General features: G+C 45.4%; 1 protein-coding gene across 1 annotated transcript in view; it reads right to left on the reverse strand.

Moving 5' to 3' along the window:
• The window catches only part of MMP28 (matrix metallopeptidase 28), a gene marked incomplete at its 5' end in the record, with an annotated part of 32109 nt that extends 27116 nt beyond the window's left edge, over positions 1 to 4993 (reverse strand). The window contains one exon of the mRNA XM_083374451.1: positions 4895 to 4993. Within this exon, the coding sequence (XP_083230577.1) occupies positions 4895 to 4993 (99 nt within the window). The remainder of the gene's footprint in view (positions 1 to 4894) is intronic.
• Positions 4994 to 20368: the final 15375 nt, after the last annotated feature.

Raw genomic sequence — 20368 nt, forward strand, 5'->3', positions numbered from 1 at the left:
CTAGTTATACATATTCATCAGCATTTCAGGAAATCACTGTGACAAGATCACCATGGATACAATTGCAATGATGTTGAGAACTGCCCTCATAACAATGGTGACCATTAGCAGATTTGTATCATTATGGGAAACTATAAACAGTGCAAGGAAGCCATTTTCCTGACCGGTAATTAACAGATGTCTATAGTTTCAGTTGTAATGGGGAGGAACAGATTCTTGTAGAAAATCAAAGTATTATTTTTTTTTTGAATCATGCACACATATGCGAGATAAAATGTAATGTAACAGTTAAAGTATTGCTGCCTCGGAGACTCCAGTTCTAATCCTCCCTTAGACACAGAAACTGACTGGGTGACTTTGGGCCCTGGATTGAAAAGTCCAAAAAAATCTTTTATGCCAGTTGCATTGGACCAGCTTAGCAAAATCTTTCCATAAAAAAACTCCTTATCCTGCAATGCATTTGGCTGATTATTTTTTTATATATGTGCATGTGTGTGGATAATATGTAATTATATATTCCTACTATATATTATGGTAATGATTCTCTTATTTGTTAATCACTTCCCTCACTTCCCTACAGTACAGATTTTCTATTTTTGTAAAGTGCCTTGGAAGCAGAGGTGAAAGGCTATATGCACATCTTGGCAGAAATACAAATAAAATAATTGCATTATGTGTCTGCAGTAAGGGGTTTAAATGAGAGGACAGGAAGAAATTTAGCTGTTTAGACTAAGACTGAGCAACATAAAACAGCAAAGTCACAGTAGAAAGAATGTGGTAATGTTCCTCTTCAGACAACCTATAAGGAATCATATATAACAGAAGCAGGTAGAAGATTTCCAAGCAATCATGAAAGGAATTTAAAAGTGTGTGATATTTAGCCTGTACAGGCTATAAAGTCAACATTTTGAGGAGTGAAATTTTAATTAGGGAGAATGTCTACTCTGGAAGGTTTCTGTAAGACTGAGAAAGAGATAAAATGTGTTTATAAGTTCCAAACTGGAACATTCATGACACTTGTCAGAGAAAATATAATAATATAAACTGGCCAGATAACATCAGGATTAAAAGCTGCTTCATGCGTCAACTCCAATAAGAGCTCTCAACTCTCCTTCAAAACAGCTTTTTAACAGCTCTACTCTTGACCCAGAGCCATAAGAAACTCTGGGTCTCTTCCCCCCACCCTAATTTCCCCAAGGAGGAAATTCCATTTTCTATAGAATATTCTGAAGCAGCAGGAAATAAACAACCGAGCATCATGGGAAAACACACTGCAAAAAAACGTGCCCTAAGCTGAAGAGATACCTCTCCCATTTGTTCTGTGCAACGGGAAAGATGCACAGAGGCAGACAACCTACTCCCTCATTAATTTCTCTCTGGGCTTAAGACCAGAGGCTGCCCCCAGAAACCACAAATCAAGGCCTGTCAAGACTGACTGCTGCATGGATGACAAGTAGCCCCACAAGGACCAGAATTTTAGAGAGGGCGGGAGAGAAGATCTTTGTTCCCGCAAGACAGCGGAGAAGCAAGGTTTGGACTGCCTATTCGTGTTAGGACATGAAGTAGTAATGCTGAAGAAACAAGCTGGGAAATGCATTCTAAACAGATGCTTTTTTTGCAAATTAGGAGGGTTGCTCCAGAGATTGGGGCCAGAGGCTTAAGGAGTGGCAAAAGGGGTCAAGGGGTTGACAAATGTCAAAAGTAACATAGCACTGTTATGACATGAAGAATGGTTGCAGGATTTGGGTTTGGCTAGTCTAGAGAAAAGAAGGACTAGGGCTGACCATGATAGCAGCAGTCCAGTATTTAAGCTGCCCCAAAGAACAGAAGGTCAACTTATTTCCCAAAGCACCAGAAGGCAGGAGAAGAAACAATGGATGGGAACCAATCAAGGAGAGAAGCAACCTAGAATGAAGGAGAAACTTCCTAACCTTGAGAACAATTAGCCAGTGGAACAGCTTGCCATCAGAAGTTGTGGGTGCTTCATTGCTGGAGGTTTTTAAGAAGAGACTGGACAGTCACTTGTCTGAAATGGTATAGGGCAGGGGTGTGAAACTGGCGGCCCACGGGCTGGATGCGTCATATGCAGGCCTCGCTCACCCCAGCTCCGCAAAGGCAAAAACCATCAGGATGCATCATGATACATCATGTGATGTGATCGGGTTTGACACCCGTGGTATAGTGTCTCCTGCTTGAACAAGGGGTTGAACTAGAAGACCTCCAATGTCCCTTCCAGCCCTATTCTAATTGATTGATACAAGATACACTCCCGTGCTATAATGTTGCAAGCATACACAGAAAAAGAAAAAGTCTGCACCACATTGGCACGTTGCTAGTTTTGTCATTTCAACAAAAGTCTCAGGTCCTGCGAACACATCTACAGGATCTATCCCGCTGTTAGATGCAGGTGGCAGATTGTCGAGTTCTTTGGCAACTGTCTCAAAGCCAAAGCACGTCGTTTTCAAGTACAATTTCACCAGTTTCTTTTTTTACTGAAGGGAATTGATGGAGCTGCAAGAATTCCAGCAACTGACTTTACAGCCAGTATGTCCCCATGTGGTTATTAGTTGGAGATTTTCTGATTTTCTTTCAAGCAGCTTTTCTACAGCAGGTGTCTTCACTGGTAACAGGAAATCAGGCAGCTGGTTGTTTACATAACAGTCTCCTAAATCCTTATCAGTCTGGGAACCAACTACACTAGTGTCACACTGATGCTGAACAGAGAAGTTGACAGAGAAGACTGTCAAGGAATGAAAACATGGATATGTTTGTGTAACACAACCTCTCTTGCATCCCCTAAACCACAGGTCTGCAACCCGCGGCTCCAGAGCCGCATGCAGCTCTTTCAGCCGTCTCCTGCGGCTCCCAGTCCTCTGCTATGTGCAGTCCAAAAAAAAAAGTGGGACTAAAAAAGTTCAACCAATCAATTCAAATATGCAGGGTAGGTGCATATCTCGCCTTGGCTCCACTCTTCAGTCAAACCCTGTTCTGCGCATGCGCGCATGTACGCACATGCGCACACATTTTTTTTGCGGCTCCCAGTTTATCCTTTTGTGAGGGAACCGGTTCCGAGTGGCTCTTTCACTGTTTCAGGTTGCTGATCCCTGCCCTAAACTATCCCATTTTCACTGGTTGTCCAGTTTCTTTTCTAGCTGAATCCTATTGGGCCAGCCCACACAATGACTTCCACAGTGACTGGTCTAGCCAGACAGATATGGCAGGTGATTTCAACACAGATACTTATACTTTCTGCCCAATGAATGCCTTCATTTCAGTCAGGACTTAGCCACAAAGCCCTTTCTCAGTTCCAGAATTCATATACAGGTAGTATAGAAGTAGTTAGATTACCTTGTAAGAGGCAAAAGGGTTGAATTTTTTTAAATCCAGGGCAGCCAGATAACAATCAGAATCAGCTCAGATGGATGCCTCCTCATTTACTGAACTATAAGGGGGAGGGGGAGGAAGTATAGCACAATCAGACTTGCAAGATTTTGGTATTAGAGCCAAGCTCAATAAAGGAAGTTTTAGCCTTCCTGTGGAGCTGATTTTAGGGCCTGGGCTATCTAGTGGGGCTGAAGAACCAGACTTCTTCTGAGTACATGTTCCAACTGAATGACTCTTTCAACAGTGTATCTTTGGGGAATGTCTCAGGAACCAATTCCTGTTTACAAAATTGTATAATGTAGAGGTCAGCGGTCCCTAACCTTTCTGATTTGGCAGACTGGTGGTGGGGAGTGGCAGGCACATGCCAAGTGCGCACAGCTTTATTTGCACAAGCGACACAATTCTACTAATCACTAGTGCAAATGGAGTTTTGAGTCTGTGAGCAACCACTGCTTGGGCAAATTGAGCTTTGCATGCATGCACACACCTCCCGTGCAAGGTGCATTGCAGCCTGGTTTTGAACAGGACTGCAGCCCAGGAGTGGGGTGCGGCCCAGGGGTTGGGGACCCCTAGTATAAGTAGTTCTACAACCACAATTGGGACTGGAACCTCTATTGCTAAGCGAAGCAGTTGTTAAGTGAGTCACATCCACTTTTATGACCTTTTTTCCCTGCAGTCATTAAGCAAATCTCATGGTCATTAAGTAGAGGGGGACGCCTTTAAGTTAGCATTGACAAATCCCAGCAGTTTTTCTCGGCAAGGTTTTTCAGAAATGGTTTGTCATTGCCTGATTCCTAGGGCTGGGAGAGAGCTGCCCAGCTGCGTCTAAAGTGGGACTAGAAGTCACAGTCTTCCGCTTTCTAGCCTGGAACTTTAACCACTTCATCAAACTGGCCACAGCGTTGGTACCAGTATAAAGGCTTTAAAAGGAACGATGAAAGTAATGGCAAAGAATAGTCCTACCAACAGCTATTAAGGTAGACAGTCAACAGAGCCTCTCTACACAAAGGAAGCTTTGTCAGACACCAGGAACACACAGCTGGGGAGTGCCAGCCTGGGGCTCTCCAACTAGCTTAATTTCCATATTCTCTAGGAAGGAATTTTTGAGCCATATATCCGGAAAACTTCAGTATAGCACGAATGGCATTGTTCCGTTTAGAGGGTCTTCAAACTTGGCCCTTTCATGACTTATGGACTTCAACTCCCAGAATTCCTCAGCCAGCGTGCCTGGCTGAGGAATTCTGGGAGTTGAGGTCCACAAGTCATAAAAGGGCCAAGTTTGAAGACTTGGAATCTCGATTTCGGTCAAGTAACTTTCAAGCCTCTTTCACTTTTTATGAGAAAAGCCCCCTCTAGCTAGTCCCCTTTCCCAAGCGACGGTAGGCCCAGATCTAACACGGATCGTGTCTCTGGGCATGTACAGAGAGCTCTGTCTCCCTTCCCGGCTGACTAACTCCCGCTCGGTCCCGACGTCCGGCATCCCTCCCGCCTGCCTGCCTGCCTGCCTGACCTGGGCCGGTCCGAGCTGGTTTCTCCCTCCGGCGCCGGTGCTCGTCTGGGTGGGCAGGAGCCCAAGCAGCGCCGCGATCAGGGCAGCAGCCGCGGCCATCGCCTCGCCGCCGCTCTGCCTCCCGTCCCGCCGAGGAGCCGATCGAGGGAGCCGGGAAGCTCAGTCCAGCTCAGCCCCTTCGGCTTCGGCCTCTCCTCCCATCCGGCAGGGCTGATGGAGCACGCCCAGGTCTGCAGGCAGGGCGCCGGTTGAAGCCCTCCGCCGCCCTCTCGGGCGCGACTGAGAAGGTCGCCTCGCCCCGCCGCGTAACTCGGCCGCGCCTCCTGGGGCTTCGGGGTGGGCAGAAGGCCAACCGGGGAAGACCAGAACCAAAGGACAGCCCACGGGGAGAATCATTTTCCTGAGCGCCTCTGAACGTGGGAAGAGCTGAATCCGTTCCCCGAAGGTCCCGCTTCCTTTCTCTTGGGCAGGGGTAGGCAACCTCGGCTCTTTTATGACTCATGGACTTCAACTCCCAGAATTCCTGAGCCAGCTTGGCTGGCTCAGGAATTCTGGGAGTTGAAGTCCATGAGTCATAAAAGAGCCGAGGTTGCCTACCCCTGCTCTTGGGGGAAACGCGCGCCAGCACTCGCTATGGTGTGTTTTTTTCCCCTTCTCCCAACCATTGGTTCCCAGTCCCAGCTGCTTCTGAACTGAGGGATCCTCTTCCTGATGATACTTTGGGGTGGGGAGCCGGTGTCATCCAGCAGAAAAGGAGAAAAGCTACGTGGAAGTGGGAATGGCGAGGAAGGAAGGAAGGAAAGACGCCTGGGGATTGACTAGATTGGTTGATTGGTTGCATCCGCTAAACCAGGGGTGTCAAACTCAATTTCATTGAGGGCCACATCAGCATTGTGGTTGCCCTTGGGGGACCAGGTGGGCGTGGCCAGGGTGGGCACAGCCTACTGGGTGGGCGTGGCTAGAGTGTGTATGGCCTACTGGGTGGGCATGGCCAGCTCTACATCATTGGCATCAAGGGTGCCAATGGAGGCCTGGGTAGGAGTGGGACAGATCTGGGGGTCTCTGGCAGAAGGAGGGTCTCTGGGCCAGGGCCAAGGCAGTGGGGCTGTTCCCTCACTGTTTCTAGGATGGCTTCGGGGGGGGGCACATGAAACCACTTTGCGGGCCAGATCTGGCCCCCGGGCCTTGTGTTTGACATGTCTGCGCTAAACTAATGCGTTGCAAACTGTAGTCAGAAAAGTAAACCTTGTGTGTCAGAGCATAACAGATCCATCGATTCCCCCGAATAAGCTGGCCCGATGACGTCCTTCGCCGCTCTTTCGCCCCACCCCCCCACCCCCAGAACAAAATCCAAGGGAGATTTTAGTTAGTGTTCTCCACGGATTTCAAATCATGCCCATCTATGAATTCCTTTTTGGGATAAGCCAGCAATGCTCTGCAAAGTGCAGAAAAGGAAACAAATGCTCAGCCAAAGGAAACAGAACTGGTATTTGTCCCAATATTTAATGGCACTGATCAACCCATGAAAATGGACTTCTGCTACCCAACATGGCTTTGGTCAGTTAAAACTTTTACAACCGTGGTTTTGACAAGATAAAGAAAGTTTCAGCAAAGTCGGCTTTGGCACATTTTGGGCAGTTTGCTGTAAAGGCTACCAAAGCCCCATCTTACCATGAGCTTGCTGACAACGTGCTAGACAAGCTAAATTCTCTAATCTAGAGACTGCTTTGCAACCCAGACTAGTATGTTGGCGGCAGATAGTTCACATTTAATTATTATTTATTGCACAGACTTATTGTTTTTAAGGCATCAACTCACACAGAAGGGGACAGATATGTTGGAGTGAGGCGGTTTTTGTTGTGTAAATCGGTGGTTCTCAATCTTTCCTTCACTATGGACCCCTTTAAATACCTTTTTTGGCCACAGACCATGGCCACGAACCCCCAAGACTTAAGATTTAAATTGTAACATTTCTTCAAGCCTTTGCCTGTGATAACCGACTGTGATGACATCATGGCTCCCTAGTGATCCGTGGACCACAGGTTGAGAACCACTAGTGTAAACTCTTGTGAAGTCCTTGGTGCTCTTTGACCTTGGTTGTTTGCTGGCAGACATTCAGTTACCAGACTAGGTAACATCTTCAGTGTTACAAGGGAGTGGGGTTTGCTCTCATCGTCAGCCACCTGCTACACTGAAAATGTTACCTAATCTGCTAATGTTACCTAATCAGCCGGCAAACAACTAAACCCAGAGAGCACTTCATTCATAAGAACACACATATGGAAAACAAAAATCAAAATACTTATACTCTGCTAATGTCCCTCAAAGCTGGTCTAAGTTAATACAGATTTTTTTAAAGTTAAAATTTACTGATTGATAAGACACTTTCTTTTTAAGATTGTAAGTGTCAAGAGCCTGTTTGATGTAGTGGGTAAGGCACCAGGCGAAAACCAGGAATTTTAGTCTCATCTTAGGCATGAAGCCAGCTGGGTGTCCTTGGGCCAGTTACTCTCCCTTAACCCTAAGAAGGAGGAAATGGAAATCACTTCTATAATTTTGCCAAGAAAACTGCAGGGACTAGCCTGGGCACTTACAGTAGGAGTTAACACTGATTGAAAGACACAAAAAGTAAATAAGTTAGTGCCACTAATCAGATTTCATGAGTTCAGTAGAAAATCCTAAAATGTTTATCTAGCTAAGTGTGAGGCTCTTCTGTTTATTGCTAAACAGAGTTTTGATGCTTGCCAGATAATTCTTGGGTCTGTATTTTCTTCAGCTTGATTTCCCTAGCTGGCTGAGTTTCACAGCCCAGTATACTGTTGTGGATTAGCCAAAGTACTTTATTTCTGTAATTTTGGCTAGATGCAAGTTTAGTCTGGGGCAGATCAGTTACAACTGGATTTCTTCGGTATTCTGAATTTCCCATCTGTGGGGTCATGTTCTCCAGAGTAGCTTGTATGAGTAACAAACTGGCTTGATTGCTCAAATTTGCTATCTCAGTTCTTTGTTGAAGGATTTCAAGAAGAGACTGGACAGCCACTTGTCAGAAATGGTATAGGATCTCCTGCTTGAGCAGTGGGTTGGACTAGATGACCTACAAGGTCCCTTCCAACTCTGTTATTTTAAGTTCTAAGTTTTTGGATCTCATTAGCTAGTGTTCTGCTCTTTAGAAGGCCAGATCCTGAAGCTAAAACTCAAATACTTTGGCCACCTGATGAGAAGGAAGGACTCACTGGAGAAGAGCCTAATGCTGGGAAAGGTTGAGGGCAAGAGAAGAAGGGGACGACAGAGAATGAGGTGGCTGGATGGAGTCACTGAAGCAGTAGGCGTGAGCCTAAATGGACTCCAGAAGATGGTAGAGGACAGGAAGGCCTGGAGGAACGTTGTCCGTGGGGTCACGATGGGTCGGACACGACTTCGCAACTAACAACAACAAGCTAGTGTTGGTGGGTTGCAGCGGTGGTAATAGATGGCTTCATGGTATAAGGTTTCCTGCCTGAGCAGGGGGTTGGACTAGATGACTTAATAGAATTATTTATTTATTTATTTATTAATATTTCTATACCGCCCTTCTCCCGAGGGACTCAGGGCGGTGTACAGGGCAAGAATAAAACATGAAGTTACAAAAATTAAAAAGTTATTAAATACATGCCCATAAATAAAAGCAATAAATACATTAATAAAACCCCCGATAAAATAGTAATAAAAACCCCAGCAATCCCACCCTCAGGCCAGGCCGGCTTGTTCGAACAGGTATGTTTTCAGATCGCGGCGAAAGGAGCGAAGATCCGGCGCCGTCCAGAGCTCAACCGGTAACTGGTTCCATAGCTCCGGGGCGCCCACAGAGAAAGATCTCCCCCTGGGGGCCACCAATCTACATTCTCTGACCGGTGGCACCCTGAGGAGTCCCTCTCTGTGGGAACGGACAGGGCGAAGGGAAGTTGACGCCGGCAGCAGGTGTTCCCTAAGGTACTCCGGCCCCCTGCCATGTAGGGCTTTAAATACCATGACTAGTACCTTGAATCTCACCCGGAAGACAACTGGCAACCAATGCAGCTCACGGAGCAGAGGTGTGACATGGGAGTATCGGGAAACTCCCAACACAACTCTCGCGGCTGCATTCTGTGCCAGTTGGAGCTTCCGGGTGGTCCTCAAGGGCAGCCCCATGTAGAGAGCGTTGCAGTAGTCTAGTCGTGAGGTCACGAGCGCGTGAGTGACCGTGCATAGATCATCCCGGCTTAGATAGGGCCGCAACTGGCGCACCAGGCGAACCTGGGCGAAAGCCCCCCTAGTCACAGCTCCTATATGGTCTTCCAGGGTGAGCCGTGAATCTAGGAGGACTCCCAAGTTGCGAGCCCTATCTACGGGGGGTAACGATTCGCCCCCCATCACAAGAGGTGGAATGTCCGAATAAACCCGGGATGAAGGTATGCAAAGCCACTCGGTCTTGTCGGGGTTGAGTTGAAGTCTGTTCCTCCCCATCCAGACCCGAACCGCCTCCAGGCAACGGGACATCACGGTGAGGGCATCACTGGGGTGGTTTGGGGTCGAAAAGAAAAGCTCCAAAACCACGAATGATCTCACCCAGCGGTTTCATATAGATGTTGAACAGGAGAGGCGAGAGGACCGACCCCTGAGGAACTCCACAAATGAGAGACCTCGCGGTCGACCTCTGCCCTCCTGCCAACACCGACTGCGAGCGTCCCTGGAGATAGGAGGAGAACCACTGCAAAACCGTGCCTCCCACTCCCAATCCCCTAAGACGCCGCAGCAAGATACCATGGTCGATAGTATCGAAAGCCGCTGAGAGGTCTAATAGGACCAGGACAGAGGAATGCCCCCTGTCCCGAGCCCTCCAGAGATCATTCACCAGCGCGACCAATGCCGTCTCCGTGCTGTACCCGGGCCTGAAACCCGATTGGCACGGGTCTAGATAATCCGCTTCATCCAGGACCAGAGGGAGCTGATGTGCCACCACACTCAACAACCTTCGCAAGAAAGCGAAGGTTGGAGACAGGACGAAAGTTGTTCAATATAGCTGGGTCCAAGGCAGGCTTCTTGAGGAGAGGCCTCACCACCGCCTCTTTCAAGACAGCGGGGAAGCTACCCTCACTCAAAGAGGCCGATATAACTGCCTGGAACCAGCTACGTGTCCTCTCCCGGGCTGCATACACCAGCCAGGAAGGGCACGGGTCCAATAAACATGTGGTGGTACTCAGCCTCCCCATGATCCTGTCCACTTCCTCCGGAGTCACAGAATCAAACTCCTCCCAGATGATATCGACAAGACCACCCGTGTCCTGCTCGACAGACTCTGCCCAGTCAGAGTCCAGACCGGTCCGAATCCGAGCGATTTTGTCCGACAGATGCTGGTTAAACTCCTCGGCACGACCCTGCAAGGGATCCTCCCTCACCTCCTGATTCAGGAGGGAGCGAGTCACCCTAAACAGGGCGGCCGGGCGGTTATCTGCGGACACGATAAGGGTGGCGAAGTGGTTAGACCTCGCCTCCCTTATCGCAGCGAGATAAGACCTAGTATAGGTTCTTAGTCGCAATCGATCGGATTCGGATCGGCTGGATCTCCAACCGCTCTCTAGGCCCCGTCTCCGACGCTTCATCTCCCGGAGCTCCACGGAAAACCATGGGGCTCGACGGGATCTGCACCGGGTCAGGGGCCGCAGGGGTACAACTCGGTCAAGAGCCTCAGTGGCTGCCCTTTCCCAGGCTTCCACTAAGGTATCTGCCGAGCTGTGAGCAAGGAAGGCAGGTGGGGACCCCAGCGCCGCCTGGAACCTCTGGGGATCCATTAAGCGTCTGGGGCGGTACCATTTAATAGGTTCCACACACCCACGGCGGGGGGTGGCAAAACGGAAGACCAGCCGCAGGAGATGATGATCGGTCCATGACAGGGGCATAACAATTGGGGAGCCCCCACCAAGATCATCTAACCACCGTCCAGATAAGAAAACTAAGTCAAGGGTGTGGCCTCCCTCATGAGTCGGTCCCAAAATTACTTGCGTCAGGTCCATGGCCGTCATGGAAGCCATGAACTCCCGAGCCAACTCAGATGATCCTCCCAGAGATGGTAGGTTGAAGTCCCCCAAAACTATAAGTTTCGGGAACTCAACCACCAACCCAGAGAGGACATCGAGAAGCTCAGGCAGGGCTGCTGCTGCATGACTAGGCGAAAGGTACACCAGCAGCAAGCCCAACTGCGCACCAGGACCGCATCTCAAAAAGAGAGACTCACACCCGACTATCTGGGGAACGGTGGCCTCCCGCGGACACAAGGTCTCCCTCATAACAACAGCCACTCCCCCACCCCTACCCTGAGCCCGGGGCCGGTGCAGCACCCGGAAACCTGGTGGGCAAAGATCAACCAGAGGAATGCCGCCCTCTGGGCCCAACCAAGTTTCCGTGATGCAAGCCAGGTCCGCCTGCTCACCCTCGACCAAGTCACGGACGAGAGGAGCTTTGTTAACGACCGACCTGGCATTCAAATACACCAGCCGGAGCTCAGGAGGCTGCACATCCTCACTCCCGGGACCTCGGGGCGGAACCAGAGGGTCGGAGTGCCTCACCGCTTGTAAGCAGCGGAGAGGCCTTCCCTGAGATCGATACGGCCCTCTGTTCCTACACCTGCTGCCATTCCCTAACGTCGTGGGAATGGGTAGTCCCACGACTGGCCCTGGAGCCCCAGAAGCAACCGACCCCCGCTCCTCCCCCCCGCGATCCGCCTCGGCACTGGCCTGAACAGAGGTTGTTGGACTGCCCCCCTCGTCCAAACAACCAAAAGAAGAACCCTCCCTCCTCCCTAACCCCCGAAAAAATTTCGACAAAAAACAAACCAAGGGCCTCTTATTAGGTTTACGTCGGAGGCCCGTACCCATGTCCAGCCATCTCTCAGGGTCCCAATAAATGGGCCCTTCCTCGAGATTGTACTCGGCTGGAAAGGCGGGTCGCCCCCAGGAAGAGGGAGCACCCCTGAGGGCGAGCAAGTCCGTAGAGGAGTACCTAAAACAAGGCATAAAAGCAGTCCAGATACAGGCAGTCCATAGTCAATTAATTAAGGAGGGTCAAAACAGAGAACAAATAGGTGTCACGAGCTTCCACCCAGCCACTGCCACTCAGCTGGGTGCCACCCCAGGACAGGCCAACCACCGTCCTCTCACGACAGTCGCAAAGCCTATTCCTGGGGGAGTAGTCCGTAACAATAAAATTAATAGTTTATTGTTGATAACATAGCGGTGCTTACGTTTGTTTTTTGATTTTATACCCTGTATTTAGCTCTGGGAAGTCGGGGGGGAGGAGGGAATGGGGGAGAGGGATAGGGAGGGCTAGATAGGGGTGGGGGAGGGGGGGATTAAAGTCAAAATGTATTGTAAAACTTTTTAAATAAAAAAAACAAGCTAGTGTTGGTGGGTTGCAGCGGTGGTAATAGATGGCTTCATGGTATAAGGTTTCCTGCCTGAGCAGGGGGTTGGACTAGATGACCTCCAAGGTCCCTTCCAACTTCTTCTTCTTCTTCTTCTTCTTCTTCTTCTTCTTCTTCTTCTTCTTCTTCTTCTTCTTCTTCTTATTATTATTATTATTATTATTATTATTATTATTATTATTATTATTATTATTATTATTCCTTACACTTTCTATTAATGTGAGGTCAACAATTTTGTTGTCAGCTCTTCAAAGTAGACCAGATCAGGAAATTGGTTCCATGGAAGGACTAGAACTATACATTATTGAGATAGATAATAACAGTGTTTCTCACCCTTGGCAATTTCAAGACATGTGGACTTCATTTTCCAGAATTCCCCAGCCAGTAAGCAAAAAGGAAACTGCCAGGAGAATTCTGGGAATTGAAGTCCACATGTCTTAAAAGTTGTCAAAGCTTAGAAACACTGGGCTATTGGAAGTCTGAATGTGTTTCTCCTCCCTCCCTTTTATACCTCATTGAGTCAGGGGGGATCCAGAGTCTCTTCTTAATACTATCTCCTTCCTCAGCATTTAAGGAACACTTCTGTCCTTTTTGTGTATGTAACAGTTCTGAATATTTCTTTAAGGCCATCTTCATAGCTCTACACCTAAAGAGACAGTGTGCTTTGAAAGTGCCAAATTCTAACTACTAGACCACCAACAGTCTATTTCAATTAAATGTTTTACATAAATACCATAAGAAACATTTGGAATTGTTTTGCAACAAAGGGACTAAGCAAAATGCTAACAGGATTTCTATACAGACAATAGTGCAGGAGAACATGAACAAAATTTTCTAATGCCCTGTCTTCACACTGCCCAAGTCTTTCCTTTCATGAGATCTTCTTTTTTAAAAATCTTTATTAAATTTCAAAATCAAACAAAAACATACAAACTCAAATGAAGGGAAAAGGGGAAGCAAAATAACAAGACAGATTAGAAAACAGACAAAAAATAGATCAAACAAATCTATAATAAAAATGACCTCCCACTTTTTTAGTACAGAGATAATAGCAATACAGCAACCTCTCTCTTAAGTTTAAGTGAACGATACCAATCTTTAAAATACCTTAAAATACATCCGACATTTTAAGAAACCAGTATTCACAATCCTTCCAATGAGATCTTGTATCTCCCCTCAAGATTTGCTGATGGGAGAATATCAAAGCAAGCCAGCTGAAAACTCTCCAATATTTTGGGAGAAGGAGTTAAGATGTTATGTTGCTTTTGGGATATATACACACTGACGAATTACACACTTGCGGAAATTCTGCTTAATCTTTCTATTTGCCCATTTCTTAGTCTTCATCCCAGGATGTATTTGGCATGGCCTTACCCCATTCCCCAAATCTTGAGGGGAAGTCCCATTGCCCTACCCTATCTTTCCAAGCTGCACGGAAGGAATTCACCATTATCAATGGGGCCAGGTCTTGTGGGAGGAAATTCTACTTAGCCAGATATTACATATTCTCACCCAGACTGTTTAACAGCCTTGGAGAGAATGCTGCTTGAAGTACAACATGCCATTTGATTTTCCTTAAAAACCTGGATTGGATAGACGTACCCAGGCAGGATGGAGCCCTAATTCCACTTCATAAAGAAGTTAAGACAGACATACAGTGTTGACAACTTTTAAGTTATGTGGACTTCAGCTCCCAGGATGGCTCCCAGAATGAATGAATGAATGAATGAATGAATGAATGAATGAATGAATGAACCTTTATTGTCAAAGTACAACCATGTATACACTGAGATTGGCTGAGCCTCCCTTTGTGCCCCCACCCCACAACTCACAGTGACAACAAACCCTCCATCTTGTTACACCATGTGAACTAATTGCACAACACACCGGCCTCGCAAGTCAATTCTGCATAAAGTTTATAAAAATTATTTCCCGTTCAAAAGCCTAACAGCCCATGGATAAAAGCTGTTTTTCAGCCTGTTGGTGCGGCTGGCTATACTCCTCTATCTCCTACCTGATGGTAGGAGAGTAAAGAGATACCGTCCAGGGTGTGAGTCATCCCTGAGAATCTTCCTCACTCTTCCAAGGCAACGAGCCCTGGCGATGTCATCCATTGGTGTCAGGGGACAGCCCACAATGTCTTGTGCTGTGCTCACTACCCTCTGTAATACTTTCCTATCCGCAGCTGTCAGACCAGCATACCGAACCACAATACCATACGAGAGGACGCTCTCTGGCTGGGGAATTCATGGCTGGCTGAAGAATACTGGCTGGGGAATTCTGGAAGTTGAAGTCCACATAATTTAATTTTCTCAAGGCTGGGAAACACTGCTGTAGACTTTCTTTTTCTTGAAACCTCTCTGTTCCAAAGAAATATTTTCTGTCTCCCATCTAGTCTGGGAATTTCCAGCATAAATATTTTTTGTGTATCTTGCTTACTGTACTAAAAAAAATAGTTGCTGTAGGTGAAAATTTTCAGGGAAACCTTCCTTTCTTGAAAATGGCATGATTATGGCCAAACCCCGGGTTTTGGTTATTCGGTCTGTATAAGTAAATAATCAGGCAGGATTGGCATCTATCATTCCTGATTGTTTTTTTTATATAGTCCAGAAGGATCACATCAATTTTGTGGTTACTTTCTGGGGTTTGGCCACTTTTGAGACCCACAGCTAGCTAGAGTGGGAGAGGATGTGGACAGCAGCAGCTTGATTTGCAAAGTGACCTCCAGATGAGAAACCTTAAGTGCACCCACAGCAGTGTGACCATGTTTGAAATTGATTTGGACTTTGGCTGCACTAGCCAAAAGATACCCATATGAATGAATGAATGAACCTTTATTATCAAAGTACAACATGTATACAGTGAGATTGGCTGAGCCTCCCTTCATACCCCCCCCACAACTCACAGTGACAACAAACCCACCATCTTGTTACACCATGTGAGCTAATTGCACAACAACCAAGAACTGCCCTGTCAGGAGAGAATTCTGCAAATAGCAAAGGTGCGACAAAGGCTGGTAACCTAGTTTAAAGCCTTTTCTTATCACATGACCCCAGGACACTGCAACTGTCATAAATATGAGTCAATTGCCAAGTGTCTGAATTTTGATCACATGACCATGGGGATGCTGCAAAGGTCGTAAATGTGAAAAATAGTCATAAGGCACTTTTTTCAGAGCCTTTGTAAGTTTGAATGGTCACTAAACAAACTGTTATAAGTCAAGGACTACCTGTATTACGTAAAAATCTTGATCAATCAAAGCCCAGATGAGCAGTAATCAGTATCAATCCGCATTTGTGAAAAATAACGATGCATTGTTGCAGTCCTGTTTGAAAGTAAGCTTACCTGCTCTGAGCAAAGCCAGCTAAGCTGGAATGATAAAAAGTAGTTAGGGAATGGGATAAGGAGATACGAGCAAGGGAAAGATCTTCTCATAGGAAGGCCTTGCCTATAGCATGCCACAAATAGCATGCTTAGTAGAACTGTTTTAAAAATATATTTGAACTATGGAGCTCTTGGTTTTCTGAGTTTGGTTATTTGCTTGCAGAGGTTATCCATGTTAGGTAACATCATTAACGCAAGGGAGGATGGGGTTTGTTGTTTATTTACTGTAAATTGCCCCACCAATTTTAGTGGACCCGGGGTTTTCTCCTTAATAGTTCTTTGATTAGGGTATTGTTTGGTTGTGTTTTTTGCTTAGTGCTAATCCCTACTAATCTGGGCGTTGGCTGCTGGAGAGGATGTGTTTTGAATTTTGTTTCCTTCTTAGCTTTTTTATTGTCACTTTTGAGTGGTGTGTAAATATGTTTTATTTCTATAGGATATTGATGGCTGATTTGTCTGAATGCCGAGTTTCCAGGAATTCTCTAGCGTTTTTAAATATAGATTGGTCTGTGATGCTGTTTCCAGTTAAAACTATGGTAGAGTCTCCATATGCTGTGAGATTTCTGAGACACAAGTTTTTGTCTCGATTGCTAGTTGGTGTACATGGATGTGCTCTGCTAGTCTTCTGTTTGTCTCTCTTACACAGTGGCTGTTACAATCCTTACCCTGTATGTGGTTGGTTCCTGCTTTTGCTTCTTGGGTTACCGTGTCTTTTGGTTTACTTAAGATATTTTGGATGGTTTGCTGTGCTGATGTTGTGTGGTTGTGATAGTCTGCTGGTTGTTTCTGAGATGTTTTGATGTATGGCACTGTCATCCTTTTCATAGCTTTTCTTGGCTGTGCTGCAGTGGGCTGAGTGGTCAGGCACTTTTTGATAAAGTTGCATGGGTATCCATTTTGTTGGATGTTGTATATATAGTTTAATTTTTTTCTGATGTTCTGGGTTGCTGCAATGCATTTGTACTTCTTGCAATGTTTAAAGCTTGCAATTTTAAGCAGTGGGCTTTCCATAACTTTGGGGCTTCCAATAAAAAAACTTGATCTATTCTATCACATCACCAAGATTTGTGGTGCAGAAACCAATGTAAACAATTCTTCTGAGTATTTATCTTGCTTGGTTACAAGATCCACTTGTTTGCATTGCATTCTCACATCAAAGCCATCAATGCACAATGTGGGAAACTGCTCTTCAACTGGCTTGTTGCACAGCTTGATGTTGTTTTAGGGGTTAAGAGGAAGTGACAGGCTTACATGCCTGAGGACTAGTACAGATCTAGCACCTTAAATATTATACCACGTTGCCTGTCACAGGAATACAGTGACTTTAACATATGCAGGTCCCAAACTATTCAGGGTGTTTAAAGATTAAGTCCACTTTAAATTAGCTTTTGAAGTATACTGGATGCCCTTGCAATTGACACAATACATAAATAGTATTTTTAGCATCTGGATGGTTTGTTATTTGGCAGCAACTGAGGCAAGACATCAGTGAGAGTAATTAGTGATGTAGCCTTTTCTACTGTCAATCAATTTCACTCAGTAAAGATTTTAGATTTATGAGAAAAGAGAAAAAAAATCTTCCTGGTCATAAAAATACAAGGAATGCAGATTCTGGCATCAGTTATTTAAAGAATGAGGAGTGGCAACTGAGTAGCACCGAACAGCAGCTGACACAGCATCTGGAGCCATATGAAAGCTCCATGCTCAGCAAGCCAGAGGCATGTATCATTCTTGACAAGGCACTGTGAAGCTTTTAAAAAGATGGACCACCACTCCAATTAAGGGACAAGCTCTTTTCCTGATCATGACCACTACCTTCTACACAAGGCAGTCTTGAGTGGCCAAACTTACATTCTGAAGTGTAACCACCCAGTTCAGGAGACAACGCAACAATAATTGTCTATACATGCATTCCCAGGTTTGGTAATATGGTTAGTCCAGTGTACTTGCAGTGCAACCACAGGCCTGAAAAAGCCATTTTTAATGGAATAACAGAGTTGGAAGAGACCTTGGAGGTCTTCTAGTCCAACCCCCTTCTCAAGCAGAAGACCCTATAGTATTTCAGACAAGGTTTGCGACCAGAGTCAAACATAACAAAAAAAAGCTTCTTTCAATATGTAAAAAACAAGAAAAAAGTTAAGGAAATGATCGGTCCATTAGTGGGGGAAAGTGGCAAGAAGGTGACAAGCAACAGGGAGAAAGCATTTAACTCGTTATTTTCTTTTTTGCATCCGTCTTTACAGAAAGGGAAAAAACAGTCCAACCTATCAAAAACAGTGCCGTAAAAAAACAGAAACACAAGTTACCGGTAAGATAGGCAAAAAAATGGCACGTGAGTACCTGTCCAGCCTAGATGAGTTGAAATCACCAGGACCAGATGGATTACACCCCAAAGTTCTCAAGGAACTGGCAGATGTTATCTCAGAACCAAAGATTCTGGAGCACTGGGTAACTACCAGATGACTGGAAGAGAGCTGATGTAGTTCCCATATTAAAAAAAAAAAGGGGGGGGGGAATGGATCCAGGAAACTACAGACCTATCAGCCTGACCTCAATACCTGGGAAGATTCTGGAAAAGATAATCAAACAACAAATCAGCGAACACCTAGAGACAAAGTCATTACTAAAAGCCAACATGGGTTTTTCAAAAACAGATCATGCCAGACAAATCTTATTGCATTCTTTGACCAAGTGACAAAACTAGTGGACCAGAGGAATGCTGTAGATATAATTTACTTGGACTTCAGTAAGGCATTTGATAAAGTAGATCACAACCTACTACTTGATAAGATAGAAAAATGTGGGTTAGACAACATCACCACCAAATGGATTCGTAGCTGGCTGACCGGCTGTACTCAGCGTATGGTCCTCAATGAAATTGCATATACATGGAGGGAAGTGTGTAGTGGGGCGCCCCAGGGCTCTGTTCTAGGCCCAGTGATCTTCAACATCTTCATTAACAATTTAGATGAGGGGATAGAAGGGGAACTCATCAATACCAAGATGGCAGGAATAGCCAACACTCCAGAAGATAGGCTTAAGATACAGGAGGATCTGGACAGACTTGAACACTGGGTGAAATTCAATGGTGAAAAAAGTAAGGTTCAACATTTAGGCAAGAAAAACCAAATGTACAGGTATAGTATGTGGTACCTTGCTCAATAGTAGTAACTATGAGAGGGATCTTGGAGTCCTAGGGAACAATCACTTAAATATGAGCCAGCAGTGTGCTGCAGCTGCCAAAAAAAACAAGACAGTACTAGGCTGCATTAACAGAGGGATACAATCAAGATCACGTGCCTTGGTAAGGCCACACTTGGAATACTGTATCCAGTTTTGGTCACCAGGATGTAAAAAAGATGTTCAGACTCTAGAAAGAGTACAGAGAAGAGCAACAAAGATGATTAGGGGACTGGAAGCTAAAACATATAAGGAAAGGTTGCTGTAATTGGGTGTCTAGTTTAATAAAAAGCAGGACTAGGGGTGAAATGATAGCAGTATTCCAATATCTTGGGCTGCCACAAAGAGGGAGTCAAGGTATTCTCCAAATCGCCTAAAGGAAGGACAAGAAGCAATGGATGGAAGCTAATCAAGGAGAGAAGCAACCTAGAATTAAGGAGAAACTTCCTGACAGAACAATTAACCAGTGGAACAACCTGCCTCCAGATTTAGAAGAACCTGCCAACTTGGTGGCATAAACTTTCTGATAGTGGATGATATCAGTTCAAGCCTGATGCTAAGATGCTTTTCATTCTAGATGCAAATGGATAAGGGCATTCAATGATGGGAAGTATGCACAGAGAGCTGTTTCCATTATGGTGACCCATACAAGCCCTAATCAAAATGTTGCTTTCTCATCCAGATGGAGTCCTGCTGAATGCATCAATTCTCCCCTTGCACAGGTATAGATGGAGACAGCTGAAACTGTAAACTCTGGGAGCCATTCAAGACCACTTTCCATTCAATTTTTAATGTTAAGAGCAACATGAAAATATAAGACTGAAAATCACATTCTAGGATTACTGCCAAGAGTGTATACAATCATGTTTTTTAAAATACCAAAGCACTGTTTCTATTTATATCACAATAAGCTCAACTTTTAATTCAGTGCAGTTTGTTTCTCTCTCCAAAATATATTTTTTCTATAAAAATAACAAAATTCCTTTCGGTAAATGGGTTGCCATATAAAAATGTAAGGTTAGACAGACAGACAAAACAATCCTTAACATTACCGTGTGTGGATATGGACAAAACCCATTAAAATTCTCAAGCTCAAAAAGATTTCCAATAAATCAACAACATGCTTCCAGAAGTTGTGAATGCTCCAACACTGTAAGTTTTTAAGAAGAGATTGGATAACCATTGTCTCAAATGGTAGTTTTTACTGCCTGAGCAGGAGATTGGACTATAAATGTTGTTCAGTATTCTGTAAATATTGGCTGTACATAGCCTAATTCCCTTCTCAGCCAACAAATTTATTAGTATATGCCAATTTACATAATTTAGATCTACAGAACAAATGGTTTCACCCCAAAACTGTTCACATTTTAGAACAATCTAGTTCACCATTTAAGCACTCCATACACAAGGGTGCCTCCGAGCTGAAATACAGAAAAATAAATTATTGAAATAACAATGGCTAAAAGCAGTCAAGA

This window comes from Vipera ursinii (assembly GCF_947247035.1).
Source record: "Vipera ursinii genome assembly, chromosome: 1".
Classification (NCBI taxonomy): domain Eukaryota; kingdom Metazoa; phylum Chordata; class Lepidosauria; order Squamata; family Viperidae; genus Vipera; species Vipera ursinii.